Here is an 18,150-nt window from a genome sequence, read left to right on the forward strand (position 1 = left end):
GATTAAAGCCACATAGTTACTAAATAAAAGAGCTACACTCTGAGCCCAAGTCTGTCTGAGTTAAAAAACAAAACAAAACGAACCCCAAGTTTTTTCTACTGTACCTCCTAGCCATTCACACGTAGGCTGACTTTGAAGAGGGTGGAGAGTGAGATGTCTCAGTTTAAGGTGGCTTATAAAATGCAATGATTTAAAAAAAATAAACGTATCAGATTTTGTAAATTATGTATCAGAACTATTTCAAATTAATTACCTTGAAAGCTTTAAAGTTTGGGAAGTTTTCTTACAGAACAGTTTCTACAACTTTTTACTAGTCTTTTTTTTTTTTTTTAAAGTATTTTATTGGGATTCCTGAGTGGCTCAGTGGGTTAAGCCACTGCCTTTGGCTCAGGTCACCATCCCAGGATCCTGGGATGGGATCCTACATCGGGCTCCTTGCTTCGCAGGGAGCCTGCTTCTCTCTCTGCCTCTGCCTGCCACTCTGCCTGCTTGTGCGCACTCTCTCTCTCTGACAAATAAATAAAATCTTTGAAAAAAAAACTATTTTATTTATTTATTAGAGAGAGAGAGAGAGCAAGCTCACAAGGAAGGGAGAGGCAGGCAGGAGAGATAGGCTCCCTGGCAAGCAAGGAGCCCCACATGGGACTCATTTCCAGGACCCTGAAATCATGACCCGAGACGAAGGCAGACACCCGACTGACTTAGCCACCCAGGTGTCCCCACTAGTCTTTTAAATATCTTCAAATACTGGTCAAATATTCATTTTTGAGAATCTTTTTTAAGAGGGTGCAAAGCAAGGCTTATTGAGTGATAGTAAAGTTTACTGAATGATAAAGAGTACAAAGCTCCTAAAGAGAAAGGGGACCTGAGAGGGTTGCCCAAGAATAATTTCTATTTTGGAAACAGCATGGTCATTTGGAACCAATTCTTATAAATCAGAAACAGTGATTTAGGGTGATATAATATCTTAGTACATGAGGGCATGGCTTTGGAGTATGACAGTCATAAATTTGAGTTAGAACCTTACCACCCTAACTTCTACTAAATTATTTAAATTCTACTTCTCTCATCTGAAAAGGAAAAAAGGGAATCACTTCTTGGCCTCCTGGCTAAGATGAAGTGAAAAGGAAGAAAGATATCATCTATCTTACAACCACTGTGAAGATTAAGTGAATCTGGCTGTATGTATGTTACATATATTTAAAATACACATGCGAGGGTCTGGGTGGCTCAGTCGGTTAGGTGCCTGCCTCCAACTCAGGTCATGATCCCGGGATCCTGGGATCCAGTCCCATGTCAGGCTCTCTGCTCAGGTGGGAGATTGATTCTCCCTCTGCCCCTCTACCCTCCCCCACTCATGCTCATGTGTGCTCTCTCACTCACAAAAATAAATAAAATCCTAAAAAAACCCCACACATGCATGATAAATAATAAACATTTTTCTCCTCTTCTCTACTGTTATTTCATTTATGTATTTATTTGACAGAGGGAGAGAGTGTGCTCGCAAGCAGGGAGAATGGCAGGCAGAGGGAGAAGCAGACCCCTGGCTGAGTAGGGGGCCAACATAGGAGTCCATCCCAGGACCTGGAGATCATGACCTGAGGCATGGCAGATGCTTAACTACTGAGCCACCCAGGTGCCCCTCTACTGTTATTTTAATCATTATTTCAAACTGTGAACCACATATGATAAATCTGTCATTTATAACATTTGTAAGAAAGCAAGAGATTTTCGGTTTATCCATTTCCCAGCTATTGATTTTTTGCTCTAAATTATATGAAACAGTATTTTGACATTCGTGAACATCAGTGGGCAACTTACCTGTGGAAACCATCTTTCAAAACTTCTTGCCTCAAAATAATTTCTGAACAAGTAGCCCTTATGCCTATAAGAATCAGAAGATTTCTTAAAATAAGCGCTCAGTGAAAGAACATTTAAATAGAAAATAATTGCTTGAATAGGCTTTACTTGCCTGGAAAATCTAACCAACCTATAAACAAAAGAAAAGTTTTTTAAGATTTAAAGAATTTGAGCTATCTAAAAAGCTACTTCTAATATAGCAGAGGCATCTAGAACATTGACCTTGGAGTAATACTGCCTAATTATAACCCCAGTCTGTCCCTTAAAGCTATGTGACTTTGGACAAGATAGTTTATTTCTCTGCTATTTGTCATGAGTATTTAATACATGTAGAAGCACTTAGAACAGGGCTTACCAGATGGTAAGAGCTCTGTATAAGTGTTTGTCATTAATACTGTTTTTTTCAGATGATCTCAGGACACCAAAAGGAACAGACTGGCTAAAGAGCCAGGAAATCTGTTTTAATCCTGGTTCACTGAAACCCTATTTTAGATACCTACTGCCAACTTTTGTATCCTATCGTCCACACCTGTAAAACTGAGAAAATGGTACACTTACACCTTGTGGAGATGTTGGGAAGGTTTAAAACAGAGAAACAAAAATTTGAGGGTTTTCAAAGATTCAAAGGGTTCCTTTTAAACTTAGAATAACCCAAAATCTCACTGTAATGACACCATGCAGAATTCAGATGTTAAAACTATTATTCAAGGTCAGCATCATAAAATTAAAAATTCAGGGGCACCTGGGTGGCTCAGTCAAACGTCCAGTTCTTGATTTCAGCTTAGGTCATGATCTCAGGGTTGTGAGATCAGCCCTGAGACAGGCCCTGCGCTGGGTGTTGAGCCTGCTTAAGATTTTCTCTCAACTCCAAATAAATAAATAAATAAATAAATAATTCCATTACTAATGACCATCAACTGTTCTGGGTACCCTGCTATATGGAACATAAATCCATTTTCAAAAGCTGGAAGTGCACTAACATTAAAACAAACACAAAAGGGACGACTGGGTGGCTCAGTCGGTTAAGCTGCTGACTTCTGTTCAGGTCATGATCCCAGGGTTCTAGGATCAAGTCCCCCATCGGGCTCCTTACTCAGTGGGGAGCCTGCTTCTCTCTCTGCCTCTGCCTGCACTTTGCCTGCTTGTGCTCTCTCTCTCTGACAAATATTTTAGTATACGTGCTGCCGAAGCGAGCACTCTCTCTGACAAATAAATAAATAAAATCTTTAAAAAAAAAAACCCAAACACAAAAAAATTATACTATTATGTATTGCTAAGTCTATTAGATTCATTCCTGAAAAGACGCACACACACACACACACACACACACAAATATGAGAACACCAAAATTTACAAGGAAAGGAAAAATAATATTTATTAAATGACATCCATGACAAATCCTCTATTTGGGGCTTTCACATATTTTAACTTTCACAACCCAGCAAAATAGGCGAAATTACTGCCATTTGCACACGGGAGGAAACTGATTAAAAAACAGTTCTCACTGGCTCTAGGCCGTACCACTAAGTAAGTTACTGATTAGAAGCAAGATCTCCTAGAGTTTTAAAGCCTAAGATACTTCCACTTTCCTAGCTATCTAAAAAAACCCCTTATTTGCTTCAGAGAAGCATATATAATCATTTCCTAAAAATACCTTTGGGTATCTTTTTTACAAATCCAGATGTTTCACTATGTTTAATTTTAATAGGGGTGGAGAGTCAGGATTTATATCTATCTGGAACTTAAATTAGAAAAAAAAGTCAGATTAATAGGCTTAAATTCTGTTGGGATATATACTGGAGAATACTAAACCCCTTTCATCTCGGGATGGTAGAAAGGTTAATTCACAAACAGTAGAGCAAATAGATTATTCATAATTTTTTAAAGCAAAAATACCATTTTCTTTTTTTTGAAGATTTTTATTTATTTACTTATTTATTTGACAGAGAGAGACATAGCTAGAGAGAGAGGCAGGCCTTTTTTTTTTTTTTAAGATTTTTATTTATGTATTTACTTATTTGACAGACAGAGACAATGCTAGACAGAGGGGCAGGCTCCTCGGAGCAGGAGCCCAATGTGAGGCTCCACTCCAGGACCCCGAGATCACCAACTGAGCCAAAGGCAGACGCTTAATGACTGAGTCACCCGGGTGTCCCAAGCAAAAATATCATTTTTAAAATAAATTTGTTGCATCTGAATTGACCGTCAAGATTTTTCCTCTTTTTTTTTTTTTTTCTTTTTAAGACTTTTCCTCTTAAATATTACTTTGATTACAGTGGCCAGAACTGGCTCTGGAAATTGACCTCTTTTTAATGATAAAAAACCAGGGCTGGAAGAGTCTTTAGAAATCACCAAGTCCTGCTGTTTAAAAATTCATTTTGGCTTCATAATACTTCAAGTAAATCTGGAAACCTAGTATGTGAAGACACAAAAACAGTGATTGACCCGTCTAATATTCTCACTTTACAGATGGAGAAACTTAACCTAATTTGTACTGACTTTCCTTATTGTAATTACTACTGCACTTCCCCACTACTCTGCAAGTTTTGCGAGGGTTGAGGCCATATTTAGCTCAGCGCTGGATCTACAGCGCCTAGCACAGCACTTCCGCCCTCCGAGTCAGACCCAAAGAAATGAAATCAACTAACTTGTCCAGCCTGTAGTTAGAAGAAAAGCCCCAGCCTAATCCAATCTATTACAAAAATTTTTTTGTTAAAACTAGTTGTCCACCCCTTCCCACGCCCTCACCCCGTCAGTCTCTCCAATCTGGACTGGGATTCTCACACCCCATTGGGCACTGTGGCCTTGCTGATCCTCTCAGGGGTCCCAAACTTCATGCATCCCAAGACACTTGACAGCTGTACTGCCTTCCCGATATTTTAGTAATAGTACGGCCAGTACTACCTCTGAACGACAAAGCCCGACTCTCCAGAGACCCAAGAGACGCCTCGGAGCAGTGGCTAGGCGGGTGGGAAAGGTGGGAAGCACGTGGCCTCCGTTCTTAACCTCCTCCAGGTCACCCAGCAGGTTCTAGGTCCGCGCGACGAGAGACACACCTCGGAGGACCTAGGTGTCCGGACAGCCCCCCACCCGCCGGTCCCCCAACCCCGTCCCTCGTTTACCAGCGTCGGTGGGGGTGGCAGTGAAGGCCGTGGCGGGTGTGGTGAGTCCAGCCGCCTCCCAGAGGAGCAGCCAGGCCACCGCCCGGACAACCACGGCCGTGACAGCCAGGACGCTGGAGAACGCGCTCCCCAGAGCGCGCGGGGACGAATTGCGGACTGAGGAGCCCGAGCACTCCTTATGCCGCTCCTAGAGCGTGCTGCCACGGAGTCAGTGACCGGCACGGCAGACAACGACACGCGCCTGAGGTCCTGCGGTTCCCCCGGTCCCCGCAGCTCTGGTCCCCCCGAAACTTCCGGCGTTGCGGGAGGCGGCAACCTCACTGCAGTCTTTGCTCCCTTGTCACCCCGCCCCTCGCCGTCGGGTCAGGGGGCGGGGCGAGGAGCGGCGCACGCGCCGTGACGTACGCCGGGGCTGTTGCTGTGGGAACAACTCCTTGGGCCCCCATCCAGACCCGGGCTCTGGAGCAGTCCTGCGAGCCGTATTGGGGAGCTCCCTGTCTCCACCTCCACTTCCAGGTACGTGCGGATTCGGCCCTCCTGCGGGGGAATTCACCCCACAGTCACGTCTGCGAGGCTATGGCTGTAGCCTCTTCCTGCAGCGCCAGACTCCGCCCGGCCTCAAAGCCGAGTTAAGTTCTCTGTGCACTGCGGTTGGGGAGAAACAAGCCCCTCACGGCGGTTTTAAGCTCTTCCCCGCCACAGAAGATGCACTTTCTCTATTTCTCTAAGGGTAAGAAAGTCAGCCTTGCAGTAGCGGGGACGTGAGTTTGGGAGAGGATCGTCTCTCTATTGGCAAAATCCGTACACTTTTAGGTGCTGTGGGGGATGTTTAGTAAAATTATGGCGGTCACTGATTCCTGGGAAGAAAAGTATTAATGCTTTTGAGGAAGAGTTAGGTAAATGTGTGGTCTGTCTTCTTGAATTGAAGTGAATCTGAATCTGTAAGTGGGCCTAGATGCAGACTGGAGCTAGGACAGGTGTTTGCAAGAGGAAGGATGTCAGAATGTACCATCGGAAAGTGAAAATAGCAGTATAAGCATGGTATTAAGAAATATGGAGATAAATTTTGGAAGAAACACTTAAAAGAATTGAAGCTGGTTGACTATGAAGAGAGGAAGGGCAGGGAACAACAGTTTTTTTGTTAATAATCCTCAGAATTATTTTACATTTTTAACAGAATATAAACATATTAGTACAAATAAAAGTTAAATTTTATTTTTTTTAAAGATTATTTATTTATTTATTTATTTATGAGAGAAAAAGAGAGAGGCGCAGAGTCGGAGAAGCAGGCCCCCCGCTGAGCAGGAAGCCCAATGCGGGACTCAATCCCAGGACCTGGGATCATGACCTGAGCCAAAGGCAGACGCTCAACCATCTGAGCCACCCACGCGCCCCAAAAGTTAAATTTTAAAAAGAAAAGACTCTGTAGTAAAAAAAAAAACATTGTTATCAATTGCATACATCAGTCATGAGTACAGCCATTTGCTTGAATGTGTGGAATTTATATTGTGCTCAGTAGGATCTTTTAGAAGGCTTACTAACAGACAATATTTTAAGGACATGAACTGGGAGTAGTATTTGAAGAAGCGGGTGGGTGGGATCCTTTGTGTCAGATCAGAGCACAGTAATTTGAAATGGCAGTTCTTTATGATTAATTTCTTAAGAGTAAAAATTCTGATGTTCAAAAATAAGAAGTGAAAAGTATAGGTGATGGTATATCCATAAGACAAAACACTTGACAGTCATAGAAATGTGTGTTTTAGTAAAGCATTGAAGGACAGAATCACGTAAGTTATTACATTTACAAGGCAGGAAATAGATGTATAATGTAAAAAAATACTATACTAAAAAAACTATATGTGTAGGAAAAAACAAATCAAAGGTAATCATTATATATATGTTTCTTCCTCCTCCTCCTCCCCCACCCTACCTCCAGTCTTCTCCAATGTACTGTGTTCCAAAGGTGATGCTCTAGAAAAATCAAGTTTATGAAGGTGTCATCACTCTATACTCCTTTACCTTTAGGTTCCTTGACATTTGCAAATCTTCCTGAGAATATCAAAGTCCTACCCAAAGCAGTCGCTATAATTAAGTGTATTTTGGCACTGGGCACCAACAACAGGGAATAGAAAGTATTAACTGCAAAATAGCTGTGTTTCTTGTAACTGAGAAAACATAGAGAGACAAATAAGTTGAAATAAAAATGATGTAAACTTTATTGACTTGTATATGTAGAGGTTGAATCTGTACCGGGTCTGCATTTTTTATCAGACCTGTAGACTATAAACACTTAAAGGATATACAGAGGCTGTGTCTTATATTAGTAGATTAAATTAAATTTTTTAAATGATTGTATTTATTTATTTGAGAGAGAGCTTGTGTGTGCGCAAGCGAGTGAGGGGAGGAGCAGAGGGAAAGGGAGAAAAGCAGGTTCCCCGCTGAGTGCAGAGGGCAGCGTGGGTCTCTGAGATCACGACCTGAGTGGAAACCCAGGGTGGGCCCCCTCAACTGACTGAGCCCCCCAGGTGCCCTTAGTACATTAAATTAAACAAGTATGTATGGTATTTTGCTGGGATATTCTGGTGAACAGTGGATATGTTCCCTGCCCTCATGCAGCATATACAATAGAAGGGAAGATAAGTGATTCAATAAGTAATCATAGAAAACTTCATGAGTAAAATGGGAAAGTCCAGAGGAGACAGACCCAGTCTGATGAACCTCTCAGGACTTAATGTTTAATGTTAAAAAATCATAGTATCTTGCCATAGAGGGTGCTTGTACATACTTGTTTAATTGATAAATAAAAAGATCCTGTAAGTTGATTCTTGGCCTGACTTTGGGTTCATGTACAATCTTTGGTTAAGAATGCAGTACACTAAGAGGTCCAGACAACTGCCCTTCCAGGCTCATGTGTGAACAAACCTACATACCTCATTGAACCAGGGATCCAACAACTAAGGATAACCCCAGGGCTGTACTGAACTTTCAGGGTAGCTCTCAAAGTATTGAAGTTGACAGGCTGAGCATGCATCTCTAGAACTGGACTAGAGCCAGATCTGCTGGGGAGAAGGGGTACTGGGGAGTGTGATTTATTCAACACTTATATTTTTTTCCCCTTTAGCAGGAAGTCATTATGTGACTAACATATTTTCATCAGATTTCCTCTGATTTGCCCTGAAGTGCATGTGAGAATGATGTGCACTGCCAAGAAATGTGGAATTAGGTTCCAGCCTCCAGCTATTATTTTAATCTATGAGAATGAAATGAAGGGAAAACATCGCCAACGCATCATGCCAGTCCGAAACTTTTCAAAGTTTTCAGGTACCTCATGTTTTATCTTGCTTCCTATCTTAAATATTCTCTAAATCACTTATTAAGAATGATTTCAGTCTTGTAATAGAGCACCATGGCCTTCAGAGTTAGACAGCCCCAGGTTCAAATCATGACTATCAGGGTAGGTAGGTAAACACCAGCTAAATTGTCAGAAAGCTTTAGCCTCCTGATCTGTAAATGGAAATTGATAATCCCACCCTTTCAGAATTGTGATATGGGTTAAATGAGATTGCATTATTCAATAATACTGACTCCCTTCTCTCCCTCCAAATGTGTTTTTTATTTGTCTTGATATTTTCTTGTCTTGATATTTTCTTAGTACCAGTACTAATATCTGAAACTGTAATAATAAATCCTTTTCATCTTAGATGTTTTCTCCAATTGCAAGTGTTTGACATCTCCTTAAAGTGATTTTTAAGTTAAGGAAATAAAAAATGCATCCCTCTTCCCACACTCAAAGCTCGATATAAAAGAATAATAGTTCTGGGGCACCTGAGTGGCTCAGTGGGTTAAAGCCTCTGCCTTTGGCTCAGGGCATGGTCTCAGGGTCCTGGGATCGAGCCCCGCGTCCGGCTCTCTGCTCAGCAGGGAGCCTGCTTCCCCTTCTCTCTCTGCCTGCCTCTCTGTCTACTTGTGATCTCTGTCTGTCAAATAAATAAATAAAATCTTTAAAAAAAAAAAAAAGAATAATAGTTCTGCAAAGTTATTCATTCTGAAGCAGTCACTTAGCTACTTGGCTCTCACAGCAGATAATGCTTTCAGTAGTTTGCGATGTGTCTGTTGTGTGTGGTATATAATTTTGTTTTTCTCTCCGAGATTGCAGCAGAGCTGCTGAACAATTAAAGAATAATCCGCGACACAAGAGTTACCTGGAACAAGTGTCCCTGAGGCAGCTAGAGAAGTTATTCAGTTTTTTACGAGGTTACTTGTTGGGGCAGAGTTTGGCAGAAACAATGGAACAAATTCAACGGGAAACAACAATTGATCCTGAGGAAGACCTGAACAAACTAGATGATAAGGAGCTTGCTAAGAGAAAGAGCATCATGGATGAACTTTTTGAGAAGAATCAGAAGAAGAAGGATGATCCAGATTTCATTTATGACATTGAAGTTGAATTCCCACAGGATGAACAGTTGCAGTCTTGCGGCTGGGACACAGAGTCAGCTGACGAGTTCTGATACCAAAAACTCAAAAGAATTAATTGAGCTAGCAGAAACTGCATGTTTATACAAAGGATGTATAAACATGGTTCTAGAAAAATCTGTAAAGAACACTAAGTGTACATGTTGGGTCAAGTTTGGATTGACCATGTCACTTTTCAAAACCAGGACATGTATCTACTGTGTAGATTCATGAGGAATATATAAAAACCAGAATATAGGAATCTGCCTTTAAGGAGCTCACAATCTAATTGGAAGATAACTCAGAAACTTGTGAAAAACTAATTAACAGAATTAGGCAACAAAAAGATTAGAGTCAGATGCTTGGTAAAAGTTAAAGGGGGTCAGAGCCTAGATGATGTTAGGGTTAGAATAGTCAGGGAAGACTGAGTCCTTTAGTAGAGAGATGGGACTTTGCCTGGTCCTCGAAATGGTAGTGTTTGGATAGAAGTTTATAAAATTCCAGATGAGAGAAGCTGGGAGAAAAAGGGGGCTTTGGGGAGGGTAGTGGTAAAGAGATAGGGACTAGAACATTTTATTTGAGGAACAGTAAGCAAATTATAGTTTGGTAAGATTGGAGGGTATTTATTGTTACCAGGGAATTACCCTGTGTGCATTATGTTTTTATATGTATTGGACTCTGGAGTAGGAGACCAGCCCTGCAGAATGCCCTGCTGCTGCAAGGGGGTGTCATCTAATAGTAGGGGAATTCTGCCACTCCAGGACCAGGAAACCTGTACTAAAGATATTCTGAAATCCTGAAGGTCTTCCCGTAACTGATGTGGTTTGTTTGTAACATGGGAAATCTAGCCATAATGAATAGATAGGCATTGCCAGTTTAGGCCTATTCATGTGTTTGGATCTACAAAGAGAAGATCTTTGTTGAACCAGGTTATATGTGTACAGATACATCTTTCTTCTCATTAGAATATTGTTTAATTGGCAGATATTCCATGTTTTCTGCAAGGAGATTAATACTCATTAAATAAAGCTGTAAAAATTACTCACTCTTTCCACCTATTCATCTCCACTCTCTTTACCAGTAAAAGCCCCATGAAAGGGGTCACTCCTACAGTGGTATCACCAGGGGCTTAAGATGGTCAGGCATCATATGTATATTTGCCAAAGGTAGCAAAAAAAATTTCAGAATCAGAGATCTCCTATATCTACACAGTATTCCATTGTACAGATGTAGATGATACATTTTAAAAGTTGACCTTAGGTTGTTTTTCCTTTCACTATTACAAGCAATGCCACAGCAGATAACCTTGTACATTCTCTGTTCTGTGCACTTGTAAAACTATAAGTAATGCCTAGAAGGGAATTGCTGGGTATGTCTGTTCCAAATTTTAATAGATAATTGCTAACTTGTCCTTCAAAGAAGTTCATTCATTCATCCATCCATTCAGTATGTGTACTTAATGAACACATATTACATGCTGAGCTGTATTATTCTGGAGTCTGAGTACGTAGCAGTATACACAACAAAGTCCTTGCCTTTACAAGGTTTACAATCAAGTGGCAGAAGAGAGACATTAAACATAAATACATAGAATAATGTCACATATGTGCTTGAAATTAAAAACATGGTAAAAAGACAATGATGGAGGGGTTGAGAGCCACTTTTTTTGACAGCGATCAGAGAATGCCTCACTGTAGAGGTGGGACATTTGGGTAAAGACCTGAAGGAGGTTAAGGAAGAAATGATGTGCATTTCATGAGTTGTAGAGAAAGGTAGGTGTGTGGGCCCCCAGAGCTGGAATGTGCTTGGCTTACCAAGGAAGGATAAGGACACAGATATGGCTAATACAGACTGAGGAGGAGAATAATGATAGGAGATGAGGTTGGAATGTTCTTACCAATGCATAGTACTTCCATGAAGGCTGTACCAACTTAAACTGTTGGCAGTACATGAAAGTACCCGTTTTCCCCACATGTGCATCAACAGATAGTGTTCTCAAACTTGTTGATCTTTGCCAATTTTATAATCTAAAAACGGCACCTCATGGTTTTAATTTCTATATCTTTTATTATGAGTGAGATTGAGCATTCTCATACACTTAAGGATAATTTTTTATGACAACATGTCATTTGCTCATTCTTCTGTTGTGTTACTGGTCTTTTTCTTACTGATTTGTAAAAAGTTCTTTATTGGGGCACCCGGGTGGCGCAGTTGGTTAAGCGTCTGCATTCAGCGCTGGTCATGATCCCAAGGTCCTGAGATTGAGCCCCGAATTGGGCTCCCTGCTCAGCAGGGAGTCTCCTTCTCCCTCTCCCTCTGCCTGCCACTCCCCCTGCTTGTGCTCTCACTGTCAAATAAATAAATTCTTTAAAAAAAAAGTTCTTTATTAAGGAAAATAGCCCTTGGTCTGTGATATGAGATGCAGATACTTTACCTTTGTCATTTGTGTTTTGACTTTGTTTATGATATTGTTTCCAGGCAGATTTTTTTCAAGTCAAATTGATCAATATTTTTCTCTGTGTTTCTGCATTTTTGTCATACTGAGAGAGGCATTCCTCGCTCCAAGTTTTTTGTTTTTTTTTTAATTCCATCGTATATTCTACATAGAAGTTTATTTTGGTATAAGATAAAAGATGTGAATCCCAACCTTACTTCCAGATGCCCATCCAGCTGTCCCGCACTACTATATACCGAATTACCTATCTTTCCCCCATTGAGTTGAAGTGCATGCTTTATTATATACAAGTTCCCATATGTGTCAGAATAGTTATCTTTTGATTATATTAATGTCCTCTATAGCACATTCCCAATCTATGTTTTTTGATGTTTATTGAGCACATCCTGTGAAGAGCTACAGTAAGATACAAAATGGGCCATAACTTTTGCCTTTGAGATATTAACATAGTTTACCAAAACAAGAAAACTAGCATATATGAGCTAGAGGTACTGACTCTGTCTAAAGCAGGAGGGGGAGATCATGTGAGCTGAGCAGTTGTGGATTTTTTTTTCTTATGTACCTTATCCAAAGCAAATTCTGCTGACCTCTTTCACATTTTTTTCCATTATAAAATGAATATATACTCAATACCATTGTCTTTTTTTTTTTAAGATTTTATTTATTTGACAGAGATCACAAGTAGGCAGAGGCAGGCAGAGAGAGAGGGAGAAGCAGGCTCCCCGGGAACAGACTGCCCGAATAGGGCTCTATCCCAGGACCCTAGGATCATGACCTAAGCCGAAGGCAGAGACTTTAACCCACTGAGCCACCCAGGCGCCCCTCAATACCATTATCTTAAAAATTTAGATAGAGTGTAAAAGTAAAATCGGAAAATTCTCAACTTTACTCAATTCCAACTCTGCAGAGAATTTGGCTTCCCTAGAGGGCTCTGGATCCCATCTTCTGTTGTGGCCTTGCCTCACCAGTATTCTTTCTCTCTCTGCCTCTGTCTTTCTCATTTTCAGCTTCATTCCCTTCTGGCTCATTCTCTACAGTCTGTAAACATGCATAAGTTCTTGCCATATTAAAACAAGAAAACATCACTTACATGCATAAGTTCTTGCCATATTAAAACAAGAAAACATCACTTTGCCTTTCTTTATCTCATATCGAATCTAACCAAATTATCACTCATCTAGTTATTAGATAAATCTAACCCTTCCCTGACTACTGCACCCTTTAGAGCAGATCTGTCTGTAGTCTGATTCTAGATTAGACTAGACTAGACATGCTCAGCCTATGAAACTCAATACTTTGAGAGCTGCCCTTAAAGTTCAATTTGGCTCTGGCTTCTTCTCACTCTGTTGGATCCCTAAGAGCCTCTGGTTCATTGAGAGGTGTAGGTTTGTTCACATGTAAGCCTGGAAATACAATTCAGTTTGGATCTCTTAGCGTACTTAATGTACTGTAGTCTTCACCAAAGATTGTATATAAATCCCTGGGTCAGCATAAGAATTGAGCTAAAGGGTCTTTTCTATTTACCAATTCAGCAAGTATGTAATCAAGCACCAGGCACATCAAGGTACTGAGTGGTCACCTTAAACATTATGTCCTGAGAGGTTCACTAGATCTGCTCCCTTGCACTTTTGCAATTATTTTACTCAGGTTTTTTGGTAATTATTTCATCATGTACCTAGTATTTTGACAAAAGCAGTAGATGAAAATTGAGGAAAGGTCACTGGATTTGGCAACTAGGTCTCTGTTAATATTCAAGAATGAAGATTGGGGGCACCTGGGTGGCTCAGTGGGTTAAGGCCTCCGCCTTCGGCTCAGGTCATGATCCTGGGGTCCTGGGATCAAGCCTTGCACTGGGCTCTCTGCTCAGCAGGAAGCCTGCTTCTCCCGCTTCTCCCTCTCCCACTCCTCCTTGCTGTGTCCCTGTCAAATAAATAAAATCTTTAAAAATAAAAAATAATTTTTAAAAAAGAATGAAGATTGAAGGGGGGGGTGATTGGATAGAAATTGCAGGATAGGGACACCTGGGGGGCTCATTCAGTTAAGTGTTTGCTCTGACAAATAAATAAAATCTCAAAAAAAAAAAAAAGAAAAAGAAACTGCAGGATATTATGAAGGAAACATAGGATCATAGACCTAGATGAGAAAGCTAAAACGGGGGGGTGGAGGCGCTGAAACTATATAACTTTTAGAAGAAAATAAAGAGAATCTTTGTGACCTCTGTGTCTCACTTCAGGCTATTTTAACACCATAAACTGGGTGGCTGCTAAACAACAGAAATTTATTCCTCATAGTTCTAGTGATTGGAAGTCTGAGAGCAGGGTACCAGCTTTGTCCGTTTCTGGTAAGAAGATCTTCATGTTGCAAGCTACGCACTTGCAGAGGACAGCAAGCCAGCTCCTTCATGTCCCACTTTAAGGGCACTAATCCCATTCATGAGAGCTCCACCCTTATGACTCCATCAATTCTAATGACCTCCCAAAGGCCTACCTTATAATACCATCACTTTTGGGGGTTAGGACTTCAACATATGAATTTTGAGAGGACTAGTAAATATTCAGGGCATAACACTAATTAGGTAGAGATCTTTGATTTGATACCAAAAATCTGATTTGTAAAAGGAAAAAATGTATGTATTGGATTCATCAAAAATTTTAAAATTTTGTACTCTGAAGACAATGTTGAGAACATAAAACAGACTGAAAGAAAATATCCACAGATCATACAACTGAAAACGCACTTGTATCCAGCATATAAAGAGAACTCTTACAATTTGGAGTGCCTGGCTGGTGAGTCAGTGGAGTATTCAATTCTTGATCTCAGGGTTGTGAGTTCAAGCATTCAAGTCCCATGTTGGGTGTACAGATTACTTGAAAATAAAATCGTAGGGGCCCCTGAGTGGCTCAGTTGGTTAAGCATCTGCCTTCCACTCAAGTCATGATCCCAGCCAGGGTCCGTGAATTGAGCCCTGCATCGGGCTCCCTGCTCAGCAGAGAGCCTGCTTCTCCCTCTCCCTCTGCCTGCCACTTTCCGTACTTGTGCTCTCTACCTCTCTGTCAAATAAATAAATAAATTCTTTTTAAAAAATAAAAATAAAGTCTTAAAAAAATAATTCTTACAACTCAGTAATAAAAGAAAGAACCCAATTTAAAAATGAACAAAAGATGGATGCCTGGGTGGCTCGGTTGGTTGTGTCCAACTCATGATTTTGTCTCAGGGATGATCTTGGGGTTATGAGATTGAGCCCCAAGTCGGGCTCTGCACCTGGCACACTGTCTGCTTGGGATTCTCCCTCTCTCTCCCTCTGCCCCCTCCCCCAACACACTCTCTCAATAAATAAATAAAATCTTTTTTAAAAATTGACAAAAGACTTACATACACATTTCATCAAAGAAGATATGCAAATGGTTAATAAGCACTTGGAAAGATGTTCAACATCATCAGCCATTAAAGAAATGCAAATTAACAGGGAAGACTGACTCAATCAGTAAAGCAGAGAACTCTTGAACTCAGGGCTGTGAGTTCAAGCCCCACAATGGGCAGGGAGCCTACTCAAAAACAAACAAACAAACAAAAAATACAAATTAAAACTATGGTGAGATACTATTTCACATCCATTAGAATGCCTATAATGAAAAAAAGATAATTACAAGTGTTAGTGAGGATGTAGAAAATTGGAATGTTGTTGGAGGAATATAAAATGGTAGAGCCATTTCAGAGAACAGTTTGGCACTTTTGTAAAAAGCTACACGTATACTGAGGCACCTGGGTGGCTCAGTCAGTTAGGCATCTGCCTTTGGCTCAGGTCATGATCTCGGAGTCCTGGGATCAGCCCTGCATTGGGTTCCCTGCTCAGCGGGAAGTCTGCTTTCCTTCTCCCTCTGCCCCTCCCCACAGGCCCCCCAGCTTGTGCATACCCTCTCTCTCAAATGGATAAGTGAAATTATTATTTTTTAAAAGATTTTATTTATTTACTTGACAGACAGAGATCACAAGTAGGCAGAGAGGCAGGCAGAGAGAGAGGGGAAGGGAAGCAGGCTCCCCGCCGAGCAGAGAGCCTGACACGGGGCTCGATCCCAGGACCCCGAGACCACAACTTAAGCTGAAGGCAGAGGCTTTAACCCACTGAGCCACCCAGGCGTCCCGGATAAGTGAAATTAAAAAAAAAAAAAAGCACATAAACTTACTGTACTACCCAGCAGTTCCACCCATGGACTCTATGCAAGAGAAATAAAGACATATGTCCACCCGAAGAGTGTACTTGAATTTTCATAACAGACTAAAAAGGGAAACACTCCAATTATCCAACAGTTGGCACATGGAGAAACAAAAGTGTAGTACCTACATGATAGCATACTGTTCAGCAATAAAACATTATGCTAAATGAAAGAAGCCAGACACAAAAAACTATATATCATATGATCCATTTATATGAAAAAAAAAAAAAAAAAGGCAACTCTGTAGAGACAGAAAACAGACCAGTGGTTGCCTGGGGCCGAGGCTGAGCAATGGGAATTGACTGCACATGGGTCAGTGAATGATAAGGTTGATGGAAACACTCTAAACTTAGTTTTTGTGATGTTTGCACAATTCTGTAAATTCACTACAAATACTTGATCTGGGCACTTGAAAACAAGCAAATTTTATGGTGTGTATATATTTAGGTATGCATGTTTACGTCAATAAAGTTATTACAAAATAGGGAGGCACCTGGGTGGCTCAGTTGATTAAGCATCTGACTCTTGGCTTTGGCTCAGGTCTTGATCTCAGGCTTGTGGAGTCCGACACCCCTTCCCCCGCCTTTGGCTCAGTGTGGAGTCTACAGAAGATTCTTTCCCTCCCTCTCCCTCCCCCTCTGCTCCTCCCCAACTTGCTCCCTCTTTCTCTCAAATAAATACAGAAATAAAATCTTTAAAAAAATTGTAAACAGAATAGAATTAATGTCATCAGATCATTTGTTCTAAGAATGAACAAGAGGGTTAAAAATGCGTTAAACCTCTTTAAACACTCGTAAGAGATGGAGCTTGAAAAAGACTGGAGGAGGGGTGGAATAAAGGCATTCATTTAATAGACACTTCTTGAATACTTACTCTGTGGAAACTCTCCAGGAGGTCTGGAAAAGACATCTGGTTTTAAAAGAGGTGGAAGAGGGGCACCTGGGTGGCTCAGTTGGTTAAGCAACTGCTTTCAGGTCAGGTCATGATCCCAGAGTCCCAGAATAGAGTCCTGTATTGGGATCCCTGCTCCACGGGGAATCTGCTTCTCCTTCTGACCTTCTTCCCTCTCATGCTCTCTCACACTGTCTCTCTCTCAAATAAATAAATAAAATCTTAAAAAAAAAAATAAAAGAGGTGGAAGAGCCAGAAGACTGATAAGGACCAGATAGGATGGCAGGAGCAAGTTGCAGTTTATGACTTTGGTCTTTTCCTTAATGAACCTGGCAGAGCTGTCTGATTGCAGTGACAAGGACCTAGAGGAGAGTGTGAGGAAGTGGGGTGAAAATGAGAGGTAAGCAGAAGAACTTTTGTTCAGATGGAAGGATAATGTTGGATGTGTTCAACATACATGGAGAAAGTAGAACACAGGGGTTGAATGAAAATCTACAATCCAGGAGTTACAAACGAAAAAGAATGTTCCCCGTCCTTACTTCCTCTCCCTTAAAAACAAAGAAAATTACTTCCGGTGGTCAAATTTATAGGAGTGTTGGATGACTGAATTTACAACCAATCTTCAAGCTCAAAACTTTTAGCTTTTATGGCTATAAAAGTCCTTGTCTCAATGGTTTACCATTTCACATGATAGCAGATGCTGTGGATTACCTACCCAATATCCTTTTCCCCTTCTTCATTGCCTGCAGAGGCCCAATATTATTTGGTAAGATGTAACTGCTTCCACAGAAGTCACAGATCCAGAGGCAAATTTGATTGGTCTCAATAAATCCCAGTGGTCCCATTTCTTTGTCTATGATTGGTTTAGAGATGGGCGTGTTACTCAGTGATAGCCAATGACATGTGTAGAGGATCTACAAGGACTTGTGGAAAAAGTGTTCTCTATTTGTTGGAGAAAAGAAAAGTCCCCTTTAGTACTCTGGACATGTTATATCTGGATGTGACACCTGGAAATACTGTAGGCAGCCTGAGGATAACACTGGTCATTTAATGAGAGCAGAATAGAGAGAAACACAGGAAGATGGATCCGGAACCCTAGCATCTAACACCCGGAGTTAGGGACTCCTGCGAAATTACAGTCTGGAGGAAGCAA

At 41.0% G+C, this 18,150-nt stretch overlaps 2 protein-coding genes across 8 annotated transcripts in view; one reads left to right on the plus strand and one right to left on the minus strand.

Moving 5' to 3' along the window:
• Window positions 1-5,273, minus strand: part of PIGX (phosphatidylinositol glycan anchor biosynthesis class X) — a 36,538-nt gene extending 31,265 nt beyond the window's left edge. The window contains exons 1-2 of one of the 2 annotated variants that reach the window (XM_032869350.1): window positions 2,216-2,312; window positions 1,822-1,885 (exon numbers count right to left, since the gene is read on the minus strand). In XM_032869350.1, coding sequence (XP_032725241.1) covers window positions 1,822-1,885; window positions 2,216-2,249 — 98 coding nt within the window. In that variant the 5' untranslated portion in view covers window positions 2,250-2,312. Of the gene's footprint in view, window positions 1-1,821; window positions 1,886-2,215; window positions 2,313-4,982 lie in introns of those variants that run through there. The other variant, XM_032869351.1, reaches the window with a different exon arrangement.
• Window positions 5,274-5,385: 112 nt separating this feature from the next.
• On the plus strand, window positions 5,386-10,170 carry CEP19 (centrosomal protein 19). Of its 6 annotated transcripts, none has more exons than XM_032869355.1 (3): window positions 5,386-5,498; window positions 8,140-8,303; window positions 9,132-10,170. In XM_032869355.1, exons 2-3 carry the CDS (start codon window positions 8,174-8,176, stop codon window positions 9,491-9,493), a joined length of 492 nt encoding a protein of 163 aa, XP_032725246.1. In that variant the 5' UTR covers window positions 5,386-5,498; window positions 8,140-8,173; the 3' UTR covers window positions 9,494-10,170. The 6 variants fall into 6 exon arrangements, with proteins under 6 accessions (XP_032725246.1, XP_032725243.1, XP_032725244.1 ...); XM_032869352.1 differs by having other exon boundaries at window positions 5,387-5,498; window positions 8,104-8,303; XM_032869353.1 differs by having other exon boundaries at window positions 5,387-5,498; window positions 8,107-8,303.
• The last annotated feature ends 7,980 nt before the right edge of the window (window positions 10,171-18,150 follow it).

The sequence above is a fragment of the Lontra canadensis genome, unplaced genomic scaffold (assembly GCF_010015895.1).
Source record: "Lontra canadensis isolate GAN:19392208 unplaced genomic scaffold, GSC_riverotter_1.0 scaffold38, whole genome shotgun sequence".
NCBI classification, from domain to species: domain Eukaryota; kingdom Metazoa; phylum Chordata; class Mammalia; order Carnivora; family Mustelidae; genus Lontra; species Lontra canadensis.